This window comes from Microtus oregoni, unplaced genomic scaffold, assembly GCF_018167655.1.
Source record: "Microtus oregoni isolate MIOR12 unplaced genomic scaffold, Mior012 000053F_ref0000044, whole genome shotgun sequence".
Lineage (NCBI taxonomy): Eukaryota > Metazoa > Chordata > Mammalia > Rodentia > Cricetidae > Microtus > Microtus oregoni.
In genome coordinates, this window is record NW_024543829.1 from 11439932 (window position 1) to 11462647 (window position 22716).

At 39.1% G+C, this 22716-nt stretch overlaps 1 protein-coding gene across 3 annotated transcripts in view; it reads right to left on the bottom strand.

The window, feature by feature from the left end:
- Window positions 1-22716, bottom strand: part of Vps13b (vacuolar protein sorting 13 homolog B) — a 470084-nt gene that overhangs the window by 444037 nt on the left and 3331 nt on the right. For all 3 annotated transcript variants that reach the window (XM_041637454.1, XM_041637453.1, XM_041637452.1), the window contains exons 3-4: window positions 16263-16406; window positions 646-766 (exon numbers count right to left, since the gene is read on the bottom strand). In XM_041637454.1, the coding sequence (XP_041493388.1) occupies window positions 646-766; window positions 16263-16406 (265 nt within the window). The remainder of the gene's footprint in view (window positions 1-645; window positions 767-16262; window positions 16407-22716) is intronic.

A 22716-nucleotide genomic window follows, 5' to 3' on the forward strand; every position in this document is an offset into this window, starting at 1 on the left:
TGACAAAATGGTGTGTCTAATTCTTTCCTCTGATGTTAACTGAACCAAAACTAGCAGAGAACCTACAATGTAGCACAATAAAGCATACACACCAGTCTCCACTACAACACACAAAAACATGACTAATCAAATTTAAAAATCAAAAGAGAAGTAACTGACAACTTACTTGTAAAGGCAGCAATGTGACTACAACGCTAGCAGGTAATGATCTTTCTTCATTAAATGTTTGCCTAGGAAGTGTTTGTTTGCAATTCATACCATCTTGGATGAATAAAGACATCAGGAAATAAAACAGGTTGCATCTATGGTATCTTTCAGCTACAGCCACAATATCCTATCATCTCCCTGGTAATTTGGCATCCAGTAACACAGTGACCCAGTGCCTTCTCTTGGCTCTTAGCACAAAGCAAGGCAAGAAAACCCTGAGGCTCTGCTGGGAGAGGCTTTGACTACAGCCACAAAGGACAGACCAAGTCTGACTAGGAGCCATCTGTGAGGGCTCTGGACCCAGCATGTTCAAGTCATGTGGCAAAGCACATGTGCATATGACCTAAACATTTTATGCCAGCAAATAAGACAGAAAATATATATTCTACAAACACTAACACATGGTCAGTAACAACAGTAATCTCAATGTGAAGTTACCTGGTGGCAAATCAGGGTCTGTAGGAGCAGCCTGCTGAATTCTTCGGGGTTTGACGGATGATTTTGTGTTTTCAGCAGGACTTCGGTTGGTAGAGTTGGAACCACAGCTTTCATGCTCATCCTATTTTTGTTTTAAAGGAAAAAGAAACATTGGTCACATTCAAGGACTAGGAAATTTTGGTCAGCATATGGATTTAAAATTACTAAAAGTCAGGCTTTCCAAATTTTAGCTCTCAAAATTTATGTAACCAATTTTAAATTATACATTTGCAAACAGTACTTAACAATAACTAATTTAAGGCCTGGGCAGAGGGACTGCGGATCCCAGCCTGCACACACCTGTAAGCCCTGCACAGACCGACCCAGAGCCTACAAGCTCCAGGTCTAGAAGCATATGGTGGAGAATGACAGACCGTGCAGCTCCGGCCTCAGGCCACACAGGCAGTGCACACATCACGCACATACACTAACTGCTTTAACACTTCTTTCTTTAGCTACCTCCAAAACAAATTACCTGGCACTATCCAAAGATGTCTTATTTATGGCTTTACAAACCTATATGACTATTCAGGAAAATGTTTTAATGATTTCCATATCTAAACACAAAATAAATGGAAAGGAAATTAATGTTCTGTTCTATGGCTTCTATGTTAAAATTCTCATTATTTAGAATCCAAGCAGTCATCTTAGTTATCTCTAACTATTTATGTCTTACAATCTTTGCATACTATTTAACAATACTTACTATTAGTAGTAAATATAAAGTTTACATGGGTTTGATATGGATACATAAAAACATAAATTGTACATTTTTAATTATCTTTTTTATAAAATACAAGTGAGTATAATTTTCATGTACTAAATCAACATTTATAAAATAGTCATGTCTTCATTGGTGGACTTATTTCCTGAGATAAATTAGTTACACCTGTCCTCAAGAAGTTCACGAATCAAAAACATTAGCTAGTTCCAAGCAGTACTTCCTTTTTCTTTCTTCCTTCTCTCCCTCCCTCCTCCTCCCTCTCCCCCTCCCTCCCTCTCCCCCCCTCCCGCCCTCTTTCTCCCCCTCCCTCCCTCTCTTTCTTCCTTCCTTCTTTCCTTCTTTAATAGGAAGATAGAGTCATTCTATTTAGAAAAACAAGCTAAGTTACACCTTAAAACATACATGCACATAAACATACACAAATTTAATTAAATGTAAAATAAAAACAGGTATGAAAAGAGAAAAGACAGAATATTAAGGTAAGCACAATTGTCAATGCACTATTCTCTAAGAACAAAGGCTCAACTTAAGGCGACATGCAAACGTGCAGTGAGGAGCACCAACACAGAGGGTGGATGGTGACCTCCAACCTTCACTCCCCACTCAGTAATTACATTGGCATTTACAATGGGAGAGATTTAGTTTTTATTTCACACATATACACACATAAATAATTACTAAATATGCTGATATAATTTGTAGTAGGAGTAAATAAAAAACATGAAGACCTTCTTTCAAAACTGAAATTCAGGGACTAAATAGATGACTCAGCAAATAACAGCATTGGGCTGCTTTTGCAGGGGACCTGGACACCCACATGGAAGCTCACAACTGTCTGTAACTCCAGTTCCAGGGGAGCCGACACCTTCTTTTAAACTCTGGAGGCACCAAGCGTGCATATGATAAAGAAGAAAACATCCATACACATAAAATTAAAATAAATAAAATCTCAAAACTATATAAAATAAAACTTCGGGGCTGGGTTATATGCGGCATGGATAGAACACTTGCCGCCCAAGTGTGAGGACAAGAGTCTGCATTCCCAGCACCTACTCAAGAGTTAGGAGCAGCAGTCTACTTAATCTCAGTATGCAAGAAGTAGAGACAGGGTCAGCAGGGCGAGCTGAAAGGCCAAACTAGCAGAATCAGTAAGCTCCAGGTTTAGCAAGAGACCCGGCCTCATTAAATAAAGACTAAAGCAACAAAGGAAGGCATCTGGCATTAACATCTGGGCTCCACAAGTGTGCATACATATGTACCAAACACCCACCCACATGTGAACCATATACACAATACATATATATATGTAAGCATAACACACACATACATTCAACAAGAAGAGAAAAGCCCTTATTTAATAATGCAAGAGAAATATATCCTAATAAAAGCTGAGTCTTTTACAATGCAGCATAACTTCAGATGCTGGTGGCACATACGGGAAAATATTGCCTGAAACCTCATATAAGCAAAAACCAAATTTGACATCATAAACAAAGGCAATCTGCCTAAACTTTTGTTCATTTTTTAAGATAACACATAACAATTCCAGAGTGTTTCATTCCACAAAACAACATCATAATTCAATCTTTCCAATGCCATCTTCTGTTAGTTGTGGCTACGCTTCAGTCCTCAAATGCTAAGACTGCTATGAGCAGAACTTCACTGTAATTACCCTTCGTTCAAGGAACGACCTTAAAAAGTCCAGTTAGATACTCTGCACAATATTAACATTAAAAGCACATTCAGTTTTGAAACATGTTTGCCTCAAAGGCCCAGAAGTAAAACACGTTCATTAAGGAGATGTGAAAAAAAGTCTTACGTGAACAGCCAAAACTAGCATAATTATGAAAATATTTAACACTGAAACCATCTGAAATCACAGCCTGCATCAGATTGCAATGATGTCATAATAAACATTCCAGCCAAAAGCCACTCAACGCTACCACAGTCCAATAAATCTGGGGTACAGGAGATGACAAATATTTTACAGCAAAAGAAAAGTTACTTTTATTTCTAAAATGTTATTAGAAGCAAAAGGGAATACGGCAGACTAAATATGAGTTTCCAACGAGGCCTCCTCTAAGACAAATAATAAATAAATGTGCAGTTAATAAAGCTCCTCTATAGAACAACACTGTTGTCATTGGAAAGAAAAGCAAATTTAATACATTTATAATAAACTTGAAATTTTAGTATGTATACAAATGAGCATTAATTATGGTACTCAAAGGAATATATGCTATGAAACAAACATTACCAAATGTGTGAATACTTTTCTAACTGTGGTTAAAAACTGTAATTATATACATATTATAATTAGGTAAGAATCCTTTTGGAAATATGAATTTATTTGACTTCAATTATATTTTAATTGTCTCAATTACAAGTGGGTTTCCAATCAAAGCCTGCCCAATCCAATTAAATAAAAATAAAGCAAAATAAAATTATGAAATAAGTGTATACATAGTAAAACTGGAATTACCTCCATCATTATTTTTAAATTCCTCTTCTACTTTTTACCAGTAGATATCTCTTTGGAATATTATACATTTTTATACATTGAAAACTTAAAACTTCAAATAAAAAAAAAACATGTTTTCAAAAATGCTAGTCAGAATATTTGAGATAACTTTTAACCCCAAACTATTACATTTCTATCTTATTTTGAGTTTCAATTTTTCCAAAATATCTGGAGAGCATATTTCATTGCCAAAAAAAAAAGTGTTTTCTCTTGAGAATCACACAGCTATTTCTGAAAATACTGACCTTCACTCCTCATTAAGCAAGCAAAAATGTCATTTCTTCCTAACAGAGAAATGCAGCAAATACTAAATGCAAATAGACGCATTACTTGCATTTGACAGGTCATGGCTTCAGGGAGCATGCCTGTCCCTTGGCCTTTACAGGTCTAGTCAGTGAGAAAGTGAAAAACATCAACTATCAGATTCACAAAGGTGTGAAAAGAGTGAGGACAGAAGTTCAAACAGGTAAGAGCATCGCTGTAAACAGAGCAATGAATTGGGGTACAGGAGAGCTGATGGAGAGAGAAACTGAGTGGGTGGAAAGAAAAGTGATGTGCACTTGCTTTCTGGCATCAAACTCAGAAGCAGAAAAGGACAGAGGCTCACCCAGCAGCTCTGGTCACCAAGAAAAGGTTTTGTAAATGAACTAGTACAAGACTCAGGAATATTCTCCTTCAACACCCTCTGGTAATAAGTATTGTAAGGCTCAGATCAGAAGGCAACCTTGAGAGCACCAATACCCTTCAGAGCACCAGAAAAGCAGAAGCCAACGCGGATGCAAGCTTGGAAGGACAAAAAAGAACCATGGGCAACAGCTTACTATTCCCCAGAGCTGAGAGAGGGTAGGAAAGATAGTGATAACCTCCCACTCATTCTTGAGAAGTTACTAATCTGTCCACAAAGTCAAAAGGACCACTTAGCAGTCCACAGTTTAGTAATAAAGGTGTAGCCACTGAAAGCATGTCTTGTGTCTGAGCTCCACACTACCTGCTTACAGACAAGAGGTTCTGGTCCCAGACAACTCAGCTGTCAGTCATTCTCGGTCTTCTTTTCAACGACCTCACACAGGACACTGTCCCTTTCTTCCTTCTTCCTTCTCCCCACTCCTTCCTTTCTCCTCCCACCCCCCCCCCCCCCCCGTGTACATGAGTGCAGGTGCCTTCTGCAAAAGAGGGCACTGAATCCACATGGGTGCTAAGAACTGAACTCATGATGCGGGATTCCCCTCTGCATGCTATGAATATGTTTTATTACCATTGGTTAATAAAGAGGCTGTTTCGGCCAATGGCTAACAGAATAAAGTCAGGCGGGAAATCTGAATGGCAATATAGAGAGAAGGTAGGCGGAGTCAAGGAGATATCATATAGTTGCAAAAGAAGAAAGACCATGATGCCAGAACCTTACAGGTAGGCCATAACCTCATGGCAATACACAGATTAATAGAAATGGGTTGATTTAAGTTGTAAGAGTTAGTTAATAAGAAGCCTGAGCTAACAGGCCAAATTAATATAGTTTGTGTGTTTATTTGGGCTGGACGGCTGGGAAGCAAATAAGCAGTCTCTGGTTACAAACTCAAATCCTCTGCAAAAGCAGTACATGCTCTTAACTGCCTAGCCATCCTTCCAGCCACCGCCCTCCCAGACTGCTCCTAACTTCTATCACGGGCAGAGGGGTGGCCTAGAAACAGCAGTGGAAGACATGCTCTAGAGCTTCCAGCCTAGAGTACAACAGCAAGAACAGCAGCAAAGGAGCTGGCCAGAGGACGCAAGCTACTGCAGAAGACAAGACTGTCAGCCCTGCCACAGGAAAAGGGCCAGAGATGTATTAACTACCAAAGCTCAGCGCTGTACCACTAGTTACTGTTCCCAACACCCAAGTTAGTCACTGTAACACTTAGCTGACAACACACCTCTGACATGAACACCTAAAAATCACTAGGCCATAGCCTGAGCTTCCAGGGCTATGAGACCCAGGGAGTTATAAGTCTCTGGCACTCAAGAGCTTGAAAATGACAGGACTCTCAGCCAGCCATTAGAAATGGCAGAAGACAGTTACCAAGCTCTATATATGAAGCCAATAACAAAGACTCCATTTCTTGAAAGGAATTAAAACACACCTGAAAAAAAAAAGGAAAGAAACTTGACAGAATTTAGACTAGCAAGTACAGCATCACCCAATATCAATGCTTCAGGGGCTCTGTTCTGCCAAGGTAATACTTGTTGTAACCTTTTGTCAAGATGAGAGTTGTGTGTATGTGTGTGTGTACATCCAAAACCTTAAAATCTATATAAACACAGACACATGAAAAGTCTCTCTATAACATTTGATATATATTTTCATAATTTGGCTTTAACAATTCATTAACTCATTTCCCTTTCTCTAGAAAACACAAAATGACTACAGAGGTTCTAGTTATACGGATATCACAGTATCTGTTACCATAACATTTACCTTGCTAAATTGTCCCATCATAATATTAATATAGCATAAACAGTAACTTTTCAATAAAGTATCAACTCAAAAATGTATACAGACTATCTAATGTTTAATAATCAAAGAAATTTCTATGAAAATATTGTATTCCATATTTTTAATTTAAATGAAATTTAAGTAATTATAGAACTTTAAAACAAGACTTTTTATGTAAAAGGCTCGCAAACTATATAGGCTCTGTTGCTTCCACTCATCTGTGCTGCTGAGGTAAGAAAACATCACAGACAGCAGCAATCGAACAAATAAGGTCATGTTCTAAAACCCATATTTACAAAACAAGCCAGGGGCGCAAGAACCGAGTCACGATCAGTATTCTAAACCACTTGTCTTCATTTAAAATGTACTATTTAAAACGTAGCTATTATTCAACCTAAAGACATTTTGTAATCTAGTGATTTGATTTTATTACCGAGGCAAAAAATTCAGAGCACAAATAAATGTATCTAAATTATGAGAGAACCTGTAAAAACAGACAGGGGTTTAGACTTCCCAACTGTGGATAGCACTGCCAAGAGAATATGGCGCTCCTCTTCCCTTACCTGAGTTTGGTAAGACAAGAGCTGGCTAAGGAAAGTCAGATAAAAACAGGCAGAGCGGAGTGCAGCAGGGCACATCTGTAACAACAGTGTTTGGAGGCAGACAGGAAGGGATGAACGCAGTCCAGCCTGGGTGATATGGGGAGTTCCAAATCAACCGTGGTTACTTGGTGAGACTAAGACTCAGAATAATCAATAAAGAGACAGAAGAAGTCCAGAAACTCAAAAAGCAAACTATAATGGTGTGAGAGGTCCTTCTTTCTATGTGTTGCTTTTATTGGTTAATGAATAAAGAAACTGCCTTGGCCTGTTGATAGGGCAGAACTTAGGCAAGGGGGTGTGTGGGGAGGGAAACTGAACTGACTGTTGGGAGGAAGAAGGCAGAATCAGAGAGATGCCATGGAGCCACCAAGTCAGACATGCCGAATATTTGCCAATAAGCCACTGCCACGTGGCGATATACACATTAATAGAAATGTGTCAAATTAATATAAGAGTTAGCCATTAAGAAGCTAGAGCTAATGGGCCAAGCAGTGTTTTAGTTAATATAGTTTCTGTGTGGTTATTTTGGTTCTGGGCGGCTGAGATGAACAAGCGGCCTCCTCCAACACTATAAATACTTCTAGAAAGAAATATACACAACTTCCCATAATCTTAAATACCACATTCTAAACATATGGGTAAGGAAAAGCAAAGATCTGTTCAACATCTGGCCAACATAATAAGATCAAAAAGTAAAAGCGGAAATAGATAAGTATGCAGACAAAAAACATCACAAGCATTTACTGACCACGCATAACTTCTAAAAGGGAGACACTGGGAGGCTAGCTGGAGTTAGCATTTGTTTAGCATTCTGAGGGCTCTGGGATGGATCCTCAGCAAAACCATCAGTCAAAAACACAAAAGCAGAGTGTTTAGTATAAAAATACAAAAAGATGTATTTCAGGTCAATTTCAATCAAGCACAGAATTACTCTCAACAGTATTAATGAAGTCAACTTATCCATTAAAGTCTTTAAATAACTGAAATAAAATCAGAAACATCAAATTATATATTATAATACTATTAGCAGGCATAAAATTTATCAGTTTTCAGATAATAATGTGTTTCAGCTTTATTTCTTACAAAGGGACTTTGGCTCCTAAAGAAGAGCTATAGGAAAAAGCAAATGCATAATATTTACTGTGTTCTTGTTTGAATTAACAAGGAATCCCTATTCAGTAGTTACAGTTCTCTAACATTCAATCTACATTATCCATAATCAGATATTATAGACAGTCAATTAAGGTCCAAATACCTTTAATTTTTACAAGAAAACATGCATATTTATATAATAAAGGCTAAAAATTAAATACATGACTTATTTTGGGGGTCCATATTTGAACTGGAGAGATGGCTCAGCAGTTAAGATCACTGCCTAGTCTTCCAAAGGTCCTGAGTTCAATTCACAGCAACCATATGGTGACTCACAACCATCTGTAATGAGATCTGGTGCCCTCTTATTCAAGCATGCAGGCAGAACACTGTATGGTTAATAATTTAAAAAAAAAAAAGAAAATGCATTAAGGGGGGGGGGAGTCCATCCATATTCTCCAGTAGTTTAAACTTCATCTCACTTGAATATAAGAAAATAATATTAATGTGGTGAGTTTCCTTAAAGGTGGATCTACTCTTACTGGGGTTTCCCCGATGCATATGAAAAACTTCTATTAATAAAAAGCAGTACATAAAGCAAACCCTAAGAACGTTTTCCCCTCCTAAATTGGTATTTGTTTTGCCAATGCTGAAGTAATTTTACTTACAGGAATAAAAGCATTTCTTAGCTTTCCCATAAACAAATTGACTTAGAGATTAAAACTGAGGCCAACAAGCTGGCTCCGTGAGTTAAAGCCCTTGCTGTCAAGCCTGAAGAACTGAGTTCAATCCCCAGACCCAACACTGTGAAAGGAGGGAAAGAACTCCCTAAAATTGATCTCTAACACCCGTACAAATGCCATGGCATGAATGCACCCAACACACACACACACACACACACACACACACACACTCATGTGTCCATGGACAGCAACTGACGCAGGGTAAGGAGAAGGCTCAGTGGGTAAAGCGTCTGACATGCATGCTTCAAGACCCGAGTTTGAATCCTCAGAACCCATACATATCCAGGCACTGTGGCACACATCTGCAATCCTAGTGGGAGGCGGAGACTGGGAAATACCAAAGCTTAAAGTCAGACAGCCTAGCACATGCAGTAAAAACAAACAGACTCTGCCTCAAATGAGGGGGAAGTGTCCTTTGGCTTCTACATGCACTCTGTAGCATGTACACAAACACATAGCATGCCCAAAAACTAAAAGGATTATATATATAATATATAGTATTATAATATATATATATATATATATATATATATGAAGACACTGTAAAGTAGAACCTAAAATCTGATTGCTAATCTTCCTAATTTGATGGGATCTAGAATCACCGTGGAAACAGATCTCTGGCGTGTCTATGAGGACTTTTTGGATTAGGTTAACTGAAGTGTAATACACAGGGGCTCTACCATTCCAAGGGATGCGGTGAAAGAGGAGAAAGGAGAGAGCAGCACAGCACAAACACTCCCTGCTCTCTGCTCTGCCTGCAGACTCAATGTGACTGCCTCCTCGCCACGTAAGCTGTTTTAGTAAAGCCTCTTGAGGCAGCAATAAGACAAATACCTAATCGAGATATATATAATCTGCTTTTCTTTTATAAACATATTTACAATGAAATTTAATTTATAAAATTTTTTGAGTAAGATTAAACATAACTACTACTGAGAACTGTGCTACACATGGTGGCACATGCATGTAATCCCAGCACTTGGTAGACCATGGCAGGAGTACATGTAAAGTCATCTTCAGCTACATAGTCAAGTCTGAGGTCAGCCTAAGCAACATGAGACCCTGTATCCAAAAAAAAAAAAAAAGATTATGTGTAGTGCTGTTTTATTTCTGTTTTAATAAATAAAGCTTGCCTGAAGATCAGAGTGCAGAGTTAAACCACTAGAGGCCAGGCAATACCAGGACGTGGGAGCCAGAGGCAGAAGGTCTCTGTGAGTTCAAGGCCACCCTGACTACACAAGATCAATGCAGAAACAGATCCAGGTGCTGGTGGCACACACCTTTAATCCTCTGTTTGGGAATCAAATGCCTTTATCCCCAGCACTAGGGAGGTGAGGACAGGAGCACTATGGATGGGTGGAGAGAGGAATATAAAGGGGAAGAGACAGGAACTCACTGGAGCATGGAGTTTGAGGTTTGGTAGAGACACAGTGCAGTCTAGGCAGTCTGAGGATCGTCCTTTCAGTCTGAGCATTGGTAGAGGTAAGATCTCTAGTGGCAGACTGCTCTGCTTCTCTGACCTTAAAGCTTTAACCCATAAATATGTCTCTGGGATTTTATTATTTGTGCTACAATTATGTCATATCAAAATTGCATTATTATTGTTCTTGCTCTTTGAAGTTACTTTTTAGTGTAATAGGTTATCTGAGTACAAGCAATGCAGAACCATGAGACCTCGCTACATGTTAACAATGAACTAACAGGTGGGCAGCATATGCTACAAGGACATGCAGGGAAAAGAGTTACTTCATGTCCTAGAGACTTCACAACCCTAACAAGAATGATGTGAAATTTAAAACATGAGTTGTTTGCTTAGGTATTTTCCATTTAGTATCTCCATACCACAATTGGCCACTGACAGAACTCACAGAAAGGTAAACCAGAAGTCAAGGAGATAGACTGCATAACTCAGCCATACTAAAAAGTACATGAAATATAAACAATCTGAAACACTCCAGGACCTAGAGCAATGGCTCAGTGGTTACAAACACTGGCTGTTCTTCCTGAGGACCCAGGCTCACTTCCAGGACCCAAACAGTGGCTCATACCCACCTGTAACTCTAGTTGAGGGAACCTGACCTGATGCCCTCTCTGGCCTCTATGAGCAAGCAAAACTCTCACATAAAATAATTTTTAAATAAAAAAAAACTCTGAGACAAAACTCAGTTGAGATATAAACGCTCAGTATAATTTTTAAAAACTAAAAAGAAAGTCATAACAAAACAAATAGGTTCAGAATGGCAAGACGATGGCTTAGTGGGTAAAGGCACTTGCCACCAAAGCCGAATTCAATTCCCAGAGACCACTTGCTAGAAAAGGACCAACTCCCACAAGTTGTCCTCTGACTTCCATATATGTGGTGCTCATACATGCAAACACGGACACACACACGCTATAGTTATTATAAAATGAGTACATTTAAGGAAGAAGAAAATAACAGGCATCTAGTCATCAGATCTAAATCAAGAAATTATTGCATATTGAACCTGTGGAGCAAATAGAAACAAATGGAAGTTAAGCAAAAGATGCTAGACACAACTGTCATGTACCTTATTTTATGCAACATTCTAGAATATACAAACAGAGATAGAGATAGGAAGAAGATTATAGCACACATCAATAGGTAGAGGGCATTTTATGAGGTGATGAAAAAGTTTTTAAACTCGACTGTGCTGGTGGTTGAAAAATATTGTGAATACAACAACCCTTATAGTAAATATAATAATACCAATCTATTAAGTTGTACTTTTTTTTTTCTTTTTGGTTTTTTGGAGATAGGGTTTCTCTGTAGCCTTGGAGCTGGTCACTTTGTAGACCGGCTGGCCTGGAACTCAGAGATTCTCCTGTCTCTGCTTCCCAAATGCTGGGATTAAAGTCATGTGCCACCACCACTTGACTAAGTTGTACATTTTTAAAGAGTTGGTTGAATATTAATTTCACCTTTCATACAGTTGTGTCAACAACAACAAAAGCATAAAAGGAGCTGGCTGGGGTGATCAGTTAGTAAAGCACTTGTCCGCCACCAAGAACAAGTGCCTGAGTTCAGATCCCAGCATTCATGTAAAAAAAGCTGGGGACAATGGTGCCACACTGCTTGTAATTGCAGAGCTAAAGAACAGAGGAAGAGGATCTATGGATTTACTGGCCAGTCTAGTAAAAAATCAGTGAGCCGCAAGTGGGCTCACTTTTGTGGATACTTCCATTTACCTTCACGCAAAAAACATCAGGAGAAAGTATTTGTTCATACCAGTTACAACACACAAAACAAGAACTCAAACCCAAGGCCTGGAGTTAAAAAGTTTGTTACCAAGAGCTTTTGGAGCTCTTACACAGGCTGGAAGACTTGGCCCATCACAGGAGGCACAGGTTCTCTTCTCTAACGGCAGTAAATATGCCGTGGGATATGAGAAGCAAAATTCTTGCTTCTCAGTCTTGAAATAAAGAGGCTACAGACAGAAACTGGACTATATTATCCACGTTATATCAAGGTCATCATTGGCCAATGCTAGAAGAAATGAAGAAAATCAATAGAGTATGGTGATTCCACAGCCCAAATCAGAAATTGAGCCAATAAGGAATTCTCAAAACTCCTAAAAATGCAAGAAAAGATCACTGGAAAAACATATCCTATAACTCCAAATACTAAGGAGAGTTTACAACTGCATATATTAGCCAAAAACAAATTTAAAGCTCATTAGTTCTTCAGTGTGATATACCGAAGCTTTGGTGTAGGTTAAAACAATTTCTTCAATCTTAATAATAATAAAGCTAATTCTATAGACAGCCTTACAAATTACTGCATTTATTAACTTTAAAGATTTTAAACATGAGTAAGTCTGGTGACATAGGCCTTTAATCCCAGCTAGGGAGACTAAAGCAGGTGGGTTTCTATGAGTTCAAGACCAGCCTGTTCTACACAGCAAGTTCCAAGACAGAGGAGGCTACATACTGAGAACCTTTAAAAAAAAAAAAATGGTTGAGTGGTGGTGGCACAGGTCTTTAATCCCAGCACTCAGGAGGCAGAAGCAGACAGACCCAGCCTAGTCTACTGAGTATGTTCCTGGACGGTCAGGACTGTTACATAGAGAAATCCTGTCTCAAAAAAAAAAAAAGAGAGAGAGAGAGAGAGAGAGAGAGAGAGAGATTTTAAACATTTACTTTCTAGATGATATAAAAATCAGAATAAGTTGCCGGGTGGTGGTGGCGCACGCCTTTAATCCCAGCACTCGGGAGGCAGAGGCAGGCGGATCTCTGTGAGTTCGAGGCCAGCCTGGTCTACAAGAGCTAGTTCCAGGACAGGAACCAAAAGCTACGGAGAAACCCTGTCTCGAAAAATCAAAAAAAAAAAAATCAGAATAAGTTTTAGGACAAATTTGTATTCACTTAAGTTGAAGAAATACTTTGCAAGGTTTAATAAAATAAATACATGTATATATACAGATACAGACACATATTCTCCATCACAGAATTTAAGTGTGTAGAAAGTCTACTACTATTCTCCATCACAGGATTTAAGTGTGTAGACAGTCTACTACTATTCTCCATCACAGGATTTAAGTGTGTAGACAGTCTACTACTATTCTCCATCACAGGATTTAAGTGTGTAGACAGTCTACTACTATTTACATCACAGGATTTAAGTGTGTAGACAGTCTACTACTATTTACATCACAGGATTTAAGTGTGTAGACAGTCTACTACTATTTACATCACAGGATTTAAGTGTGTAGACAGTCTACTACTATTTACATCACAGGATTTAAGTGTGTAGACAGTCTACTACTATTTACATCACAGGATTTAAGTGTGTAGACAGTCTACTACTATTTACATCACAGGATTTAAGTGTGTAGACAGTCTACTACTATTCTCCATCACAGGATTTAAGTGTGTAGACAGTCTACTACTATTCTCCATCACAGGATTTAAGTGTGTAGACAGTCTACTACTATTTACATCACAGGATTTAAGTGTGTAGACAGTCTACTACTATTCTCCATCACAGGATTTAAGTGTGTAGACAGTCTACTACTATTCTCCATCACAGGATTTAAGTGTGTAGACAGTCTACTACTATTCTCCATCACAGGATTTAAGTGTGTAGACAGTCTACTACTATTCTCCATCACAGGATTTAAGTGTGTAGACAGTCTACTACTATTCTCCATCACAGGATTTAAGTGTGTAGACAGTCTACTACTATTTACATCACAGGATTTAAGTGTGTAGACAGTCTACTACTATTCTCCATCACAGGATTTAAGTGTGTAGACAGTCTACTACTATTCTCCATCACAGGATTTAAGTGTGTAGACAGTCTACTACTATTCTCCATCACAGGATTTAAGTGTGTAGACAGTCTACTACTATTTACAGAGCAAGTACAAAGGTTGAACACTGACAAAGAGGGGGAAGGGTGTGCAGTTAAATATACGCTATTATATTGTTTTAGCTCTTGAGCTTTATGTTCAGAGGACTTTAATAGATTACACTAGAGTGTTCATAGTATGTCATGAATCAATAAAGTTCAAAAAAGAAAAAAATCGGCCAAAAGGCCAGAGGATTTAAAGACAGGGACAATGACTGACAGAGATATGACTACCACAGTAAGCAGCAAATAGTTAAATACATTATTAGGAAATCTCTAAGTATCAAAGCAGTTTTGCATGACCAACAATGTAATCTTCACTTTATCTAACACAACTTGGTCACCTTCACATCCTACAAGTCTTGTAATTACAGTGGAATACAATGCATGTTAGGGCAGCTGACTGTGACCCTGTAGGCCACAGTCACACTAAGTTCTGAACACCTCTTTCCTAAGTGGCTCTGCTGACAACAGAGCTTGAGTAGCGCTTGCAGTCAGCAGGTGCTGGGGAAGGTACTGAGCACTGCAAACAGGATGCAGCTCCCACAGAGGACTCAGCAACTGTGCATGGCACACTGACAGCAGCTAAGGCTCCGGCAGCCCTGGATCATTTAGTACTGACTTTCCACGCACATGCCACCCCGCCGTTCCTGCCATTTCAAACCCTCATCTCCCAGTCTTCTCTGCTCTGCAGCTGCACTAGAGCAGAGCTCCTCAGTTCTCACTCCTGTCATTTTTTAACTTTAATACAAACTACTAATCCAAATGTAAAACCTAAAAACAGTTTTAATACCATTAAAATGTCATTTCATTTGTAATGATTTTGTTAAAATGTTAATTCTAACCACTAGCATAAATATGAGTATTACTCTCCAGGGCTGTATAACAATAAATAATTTGTCCAAATGTCAAATGTAATTTTCAAAATTCTTTCTTGCCAAAATTTTAAACATTAATAGAAAACACTTGTTTTGAGAATGGTTTCTATTTATGACATTTGGCCTTTTGTTGTATGCACCACAAAATTCAGACCTCAAATACCATGCAGGGGGACATCGATCACCCCACAGTGGCTATCCACAGGGCCCAATATCAAATATTAGTTCGAGGTTTCACTGTCGTGTATTACAGACCCAACCCCACCCTTAAATCAGTTGTACTCTGTCTCTCTAAAATGTGTCTTTATAGGACATCGGCCTTCGAACTTCCACCTTCCCACTGAGAAAAACATGTCTGGGAGATTTTCCTTCTTTTAAAGTAGAGCACCACATGGGTGGTATAACCAAGGCCAGATTTAAAAAAAAAAAAAAAAAAAAAAACTTTAAGGAAGATGATGGTTACGGACTATTAATTACCAGATATAATTATAAAAGGAAACCAGGCTGAAATACCACTACAGATTTATGAACAATCTGAAATACTAAAAGTTCACAAAATAAATTGTGAGAATGTAACACTGGTCTATTTTTTCCCAGAGTAAGTGAAGCTGTATATTACAGATTTAGAATCAAAGAGCACATGAACTAATAAAAACAAAAGTCTAAGAGCCCAGTGAGTTACTCTAACAAACTACTTCAAACAGGAAATATTTATTAGTTCATAAATAACCCTAATATCACAGAAACTAAAAGTTTTATCTAAGATAAGATTTATACACTACAACTGTCTTATAGATCTTATAAAGAATGGCATTTCAATCAATCTTGTCAGTTCTCTTCAGACTGGAAAGCAATCAGGCAACTCTGGGGCAGGGACATCCAAGTACAGTCCCAGCACAAAAGTCTACAAACCAAGGTCTTGTTTCAGAAAGCCAAATCAATAAACATCCAGTGTGCTGAAGATACAGGGAATGAGAACTCTACATCATCCCTAGTAAGGTTACAACTGACTAATCAAAATCTACTAAAATAAATAAATAAAAATAAAAAACACCCTTTAGATCTTTATCAAAATATAAAAACAGCTCCTTGTAAATAATTATGTTACTTGAATGGACTTGCAGAAAGTAAGTACATAGATTTATGTGACTTTTAATAGTTAGGCTCAGCAGTTTCTTACCTGGATTCCATCTTTAAGTTTCAAGATGCATTCCATTGTATTGATCGTAATGACCACAGGCTCGGAGCCCAGTTTTGTCCATGGTACATGAATCCTCAGCTCATGAATATGGCCACTTAAAAATGTGAATGGTAACTTTAGTTCCTTAAAACAGAAAATCGTAAATAAAAGTTAGTAAATACATAAGTGTTTTTATTTTCATATAAGTTCTTTCCTTAAAGGAAAAAAAATTTTTTTAAAAATTGGGGGGCATTGCTACTTATCAAAAATTAGAATCAAGGGGGCTGGAGAGATGGCTCAGTGGTTAAGAGCACTGTCTGCTCTTCCAGAGGTTCTGAGTTCAATTCCCAGCAACCACATGGTGGCTCCAAACCATCTGTAATGAGATCGGGCGCCCTCCTCTGGCATGTGGGTATACATGGAGGCAGAAAGTTGTATACATAATAAATAAATATATCTTTAAAAAAAAAAATTAGAATCAACAGCCAAGCAGTGGCAGTGGACGCCTTTAATCCCAGCACTCGGGAGGCAGAGGCAGGCGGATCTCTGAATTTGAGGGCAGCCTGGTCTACAGAGCCAGTAAGTCAAGGACAGGCAAAGCTTTTCACAAGAAAAACCCTGTCTCAAAAAACTGGAAAAAGAAAAAAAAAAACAGAAAGTATAGGTAATAATAAACCACAAAAATGTGCTATACAAGTTACATTTAAAAAGTTATTTAAATTCTCCAGGCTTCAGTTTCCTAATAAACCAAGCAGGAACAGCCAGCCTCCCACCTGGGCACAGGCTTCAGGCTTTTACAAAAGCTGGAGCAACAGCGACCACAGAAGTAGTTAGCAGCAAGACTTGGGCTACCCACAAGGTACTTTTTCCTGTCTCTCTCACAATATGCCACAAAACATGTTCCCAAAGCAAGCTGAAAGAGGCTTACTTGGAGACAGGAGGCTGGCCTGACAACAGACTGAATGCCTACTGTGCTCACCTAATGATTTAACCTAGTTAAGATGTGGGCATCAACTCAAAAATGCTTCCAATTGCTTTCCACTATTACCAGGCAGAAGTTTAACAAATATAAATTTTACCAAAATCACTTCATACTAATCTCACTTCTAGAGAAAATTTTTGCAGCAAATCAAAGAAACTATATTTGCTGCATCTCTACAATACTGCAGCAACTTGTAAACTGAATAACTATTAAACATACAATTTTTTGCCAACATACTTGTTTCAGTAACGTAATAAAAATATATCTATGTATAGGTAAATCGTTAAAACCAATTACTGTAGAACCATCAGACACAGATCCAAATCCTGAATCTGTCATGTGCTAACCCAGTCACACCGGAAAAATTTGGCACATACTCCTTTTCATTATCTGCAACTTTAGATGAGAAAACAGTTTGAGGGTTTGAACTGTCTTTCTCACACAGAGCCCACTTTAAGGAGGCTAGCACTGATAATGATTATTACTGTTATGTAAGTGTGGGTCAAAAGTATGACTACAGACAGAGGTTTTTGCTGCTGTTTTGTTTTTATTTTTCGGCTTTTTGGGTTGTTTTTTTTTTTTTTTTTTTGTCTAAAATCAGACTACTAAAATTTTGTTGTTGCTAACCTTTACTAGTAAGTGCATCTCATTAAGCTTAAAGAGGTAATAACGTCTTCCAATACTGGCACAAGATTATATGCTAATCAGTACTTACACCACCACAATATTACTAAGTACTTACTGCATACTAAGTCCAATTATAAGCAGCACCCCTATATGGAATTATTTGATCATGAGAAGATTAGATATCATCCACATTTTTTATAATGATGACTCGTAAGGCATGAAGGGTTTGATAATTTCACAAAATGAAACCTCTACACAAGAGAGGCTACAAATCAAACCAGATTCCAGAGTCCTTGTTTTTAACCACTAAAACTGCTGGCCTTTCTACCTCCTTTACCAACACGAACTTCCACTATGTAGCTTCTTGGACAATGAGTGGTTACATTTCTACCTCTTGCACCTCTTGACTTGTGCAACAATGTATTTGCAAAATGTCTAACAAATTTGCCGTCTATGAATGCAAATCAATTTTAATTAAATTCAGAATGCTAATCATCAACTGAGCCACTACCAACATACTAAAACAGAAGAAGCAGTTCTCTACATTAGCGAATGGAATTATAAGCCATACAGGCCAGATCAGAGATGCAAATCAAATTCTATATTTAGTAGTCACCTGATTGTCAACAAGAATGTTTGTACAAAGTATTGTGATAATAAACAAGTAAGAATGTATCTGCTCTGAGAAGGGAAAAAATACAAAGGCTGATTATTGTACCTAGATCTTGAAGTAACCAGAAGCAAATTACTTCCTTTCTACTATTTCCTGTCCTAGAAATATAATTCTCCATCTTGACTATGGTGTACTTCCTATCCTTCACTGTGGACTATCTACACAAACACGAGGCAGAGTGCTTACCGAGTAGTGCGGGGCTTGACCACGAGAACTCCACAAGGGAAAGGAGTGAGAGACCCTTCCCTAAACACCTGTGTGCATGGCTGTGCATGGGATAGTGCTAGCCAAGATTTAAGATGAAAGCTGAACATCTCAAAAATCTAACGCCTATAATCCAAGCTACTCAGGAAGCTGAGGCAGGAGGATCAAGTTTTCAGGTCAGATTAGGCAACAAAGGACCTCATCTATAAAACAAGTTACTCTTAGATAAGGTATGATGGGAGAGTGTTCTTTCATAAGAATTTTAAAATATTAAATAAACAAAAGGCAACAAACACAAAACAAGCGAGTTTACATCTAACTTAAAACCTTTGAATAGCAAAAACAACAGAGTAAATGGGCCACATTAACAGATATGAGAAAAAATAGATGAAAAACATTTATCTGGGAAAATGTTAATATCTACTGTATAGAATTTCTAAAACTTAAAAATTTCTAAAACAACAAAATCATTTAAAAAATAAATAAGCCATGCACAATGGTGCACACCTTTAATTCCAGCACTTGCACAGAAACAGGTGGATCTCTGTGAGTTTGGGACCAGCCTGGGCTATACAGTGAGTTTACAGACAGCCAGGTCTACACAGTGAGACCCTATCCCAAAAGAAAGAAAGAAAAGGATAATAAACAACTTGAACAGAGCCTTCTCCACAGACCAGACACACAAATGCCAACAAGTATATAAAAAGATGGTCAAAGATGGTCAATGTTCAAATCTAAAGCAATGAGTTCCGATTCCTTATTTGATGCGTATACTTTTGAAAATGTGATTGAAGACACACAAATCAATAATGAATAAATAGTCATCACTAGCAGAATATGGAAAGAAGTTCTTCAAAGTAATACCAGATTGTACAAAAAACCCACCCACAAGAACGAAAGGTGAGTAGATGGTTATGAACGGCCAGCTGCAGGACTCTCTCCCTCCTGTCTTTTCCCACTGGAGAAAGTTCACAGAAGGGGATGGTGTGCAGTGTCTGCTAAACTGAAACACACCCTCCTGGAGACACAGAGCAGCTCTCCCAACTCTCTAGACTCGGGAATCTCAGAACAGACTCACAGGGTTGCCCGCGATGGCACATCAACAGTGTTAGGAGTGTATCACCTATGCTGGGTGAATATGTCAACAATACAGCTGTCTTTCCCTCACCCATTATAATCTAAATCAGTGGTTCTCAACCTTCCTAATACTGCAACCCTTTAATACTGTTCGTGTTATGGTGACCCTAACAATAAAATTATCTTCATTGCTACTTCCTAACTAATTCTGCTGTTATGAACTGTAATAAACATCTGATATGCAGGACATTTGATATGCACCGCTATGAAAGGGTCATTTGTCAGGTTGAGACCTACAGGTTGACAAACGCACTCTAAATAAACCCTCCCCTCGGAAACTCGCTAGTGGGCATCTTGAACAGTCATCAGTGCCCCACCTCAAGTAAACTGACATGGTTCATGCCCCCCTCCAAAAACTAACAAAGCAGGAAGGAAGAGAGTTTTTGAAGAGGAAAGTGCATCATAGTGACTTGTTTGGCTATTTTTTTCAAATGGAAACATTTCCTCCTAGAGGGAAGAGGAAGACTTCTAAAATTCAAAAAGCTAATGGGGTGTACCTTAGTTAGAAAGCCCTCAGTGTTAGATGGTTAACAGTCCCCTCCCCCAGGTTAGTAGTAAAGAGAGCAGCTTGCAAACGGTGCAGTGAGCTCCAGGATCCCGCTGTGACGAGTTGTCACACACACTAAAGATGGATTTTCAGTAGTGCTGGTGCCTTCGAGACACTCACACTCCTGCAAGTAACCCTAATGTACTCACTAGCTCCCCAAGCCAGACTTAGTAGAATCATTTCTTTGTGTTGTCAGTGTCTAAAGTCAATGGAAGTTTGTTCACATCTCCCCCAGGAAAAGGCACACAACAAAATGGAGATCCTGTGAACAATCACTAAGACAATAACTCAGAAATAACTTGGAATCAAAAAAAAAAGGAGATTTAAAAATCTCTATTAAATACAAAGTAAATGGCAGAGACACACCAGAAGAAAAAAAATGACATTAAGACACTGAAAGTAATTTGAAAATGAAAGATGAAAATCCAACCATAAAAATATAAGAACTGAACATAAAAGAATTAAATACTCCAAATAAAAAGCAAAGACTGTCAGATGATTTAAACCTGTAAGAGATGTGAATATAAAGAAACATTTCAGATATGAAAATACAAACGTAATGAAAAGAAAAAGCAAATTGTATATGTCCTAGTTGTGTCTACTGCTGTGACCAAACACTGACCAAGAGCAACCTCAAGAGCACAGGTCACAGTTCACCATCACAGGAAGAGCGACCTCGAGAGCACAGGTCACTTGGGTCACAGGACGCAGTTCACCATCACAGGAAGAGCGACCTCAAGAGGACAGGGCACAGTTCACCATCACAGGAAGAGCAACCTCAAGAGCACAGGTAACAGTTCACCATCACAGGAAGAGCGACCTCAAGAGGACAGGTCACTCGGTTCACCATCACAGGAAGAGCAACCTCAAGAGCACAGGTAACAGTTCACCATCACAGGAAGAGCGACCTCAAGAGGACAGGACACAGTTCACCATCACAGGAAGAGCAACCTCGAGAGGACAGGGCACAGTTCACCATCACAGGAAGAGCGACCTCAAGAGGACAGGTAACAGTTCACCATCACAGGAAGAGCGACCTCAAGAGGACAGGGCACTCAAGAGGAGAGGTCACTTGGTTCACAGGTCACAGTTCACCATCACAGGAAGAGCAACCTCAAGAGCACAGGTCACAGTTCACCATCACAGGAAGAGCAACCTCGAGAGGACAGGGCACAGTTCACCATCACAGGAAGAGCAACCTCAAGAGCACAGGTCACAGTTCACCATCACAGGAAGAGCAACCTCGAGAGGACAGGGCACAGTTCACCATGACAGGAAGAGCGACCTCAAGAGGAGAGGTCACTCGGCTCACAGGAAGCCACAGCAGCAGTCACAGCGGGATCCTGGAGCAGGAACTGAAGCAGAGACATGGAGAAATGCTGCTCACTGATTTTTTTCCCCTGGTTTGCTCAACTACCCGCCTAGAGATGGCACCGCCCACAGTAGGCTGGGCCTCCTGACAACAGTTAGCAATTAAGGAAATGCCCCATGGGTCTGTCCACAGGCCAGTCTGATGAACAGGCACCACAACATACCAGGCAAACAGTAAGTACAGAAAGCTAAAGTAAACTATAATTATCAGATAAGATGACACCATAGTGGGATAGAGAAAAAAAGCTGACAGTAAAGATCAGAAGAGTTGGGAGACCATCCTGGACTCCATGAAACCCCACCCAAAATGAAAACCTGACAGGGGCAGGCCTGAGTGATGGCTCAGAGAGTGATGGTTTGTACTAGGAAAATCTGAGTATCCAGTTCAGATCCCTGTACTCATAAATAAAAATAAGAAAGAGGCACAGCCGGGCGGTAGTGGCACACGCCTTTAATCCCAGCACTCGGGAGGCAGAGGCAGGTGGATCTCTGTGAGTTCGAGACCAGCCTGGTCTACAAGAGCTAGTTCCAGGACAGGCTCCAAAACCACAGAGAAACCCTGTATCGAAAAACCAAAAAAAAGAAAAAAAAGAAAAAAAAAAAGAAAGGCACAGTCATACCTCTAACTCTAGTCCTAGGAGTGAGGAGAGACAGGAGGATTGTTGGGACTTGCAGCCATCAGTCTATCTCCAGCTTCAGTAACTAACCTGCCCAGAGAAGCACGGTGGAACGAGACAGAGCAGAGCAAAAAGTGTCCTCCGCTGGCCTACACTCGCACAGAGGTACAAACACATGCACGTGCCAATGTGCACACACCTCATACACATATGCCATGCTCACAGGCACCATTGCTCACAAACACGTAAATACATTCACACAAACACACAGCCACACCAAATAAACAAAAAGGTCA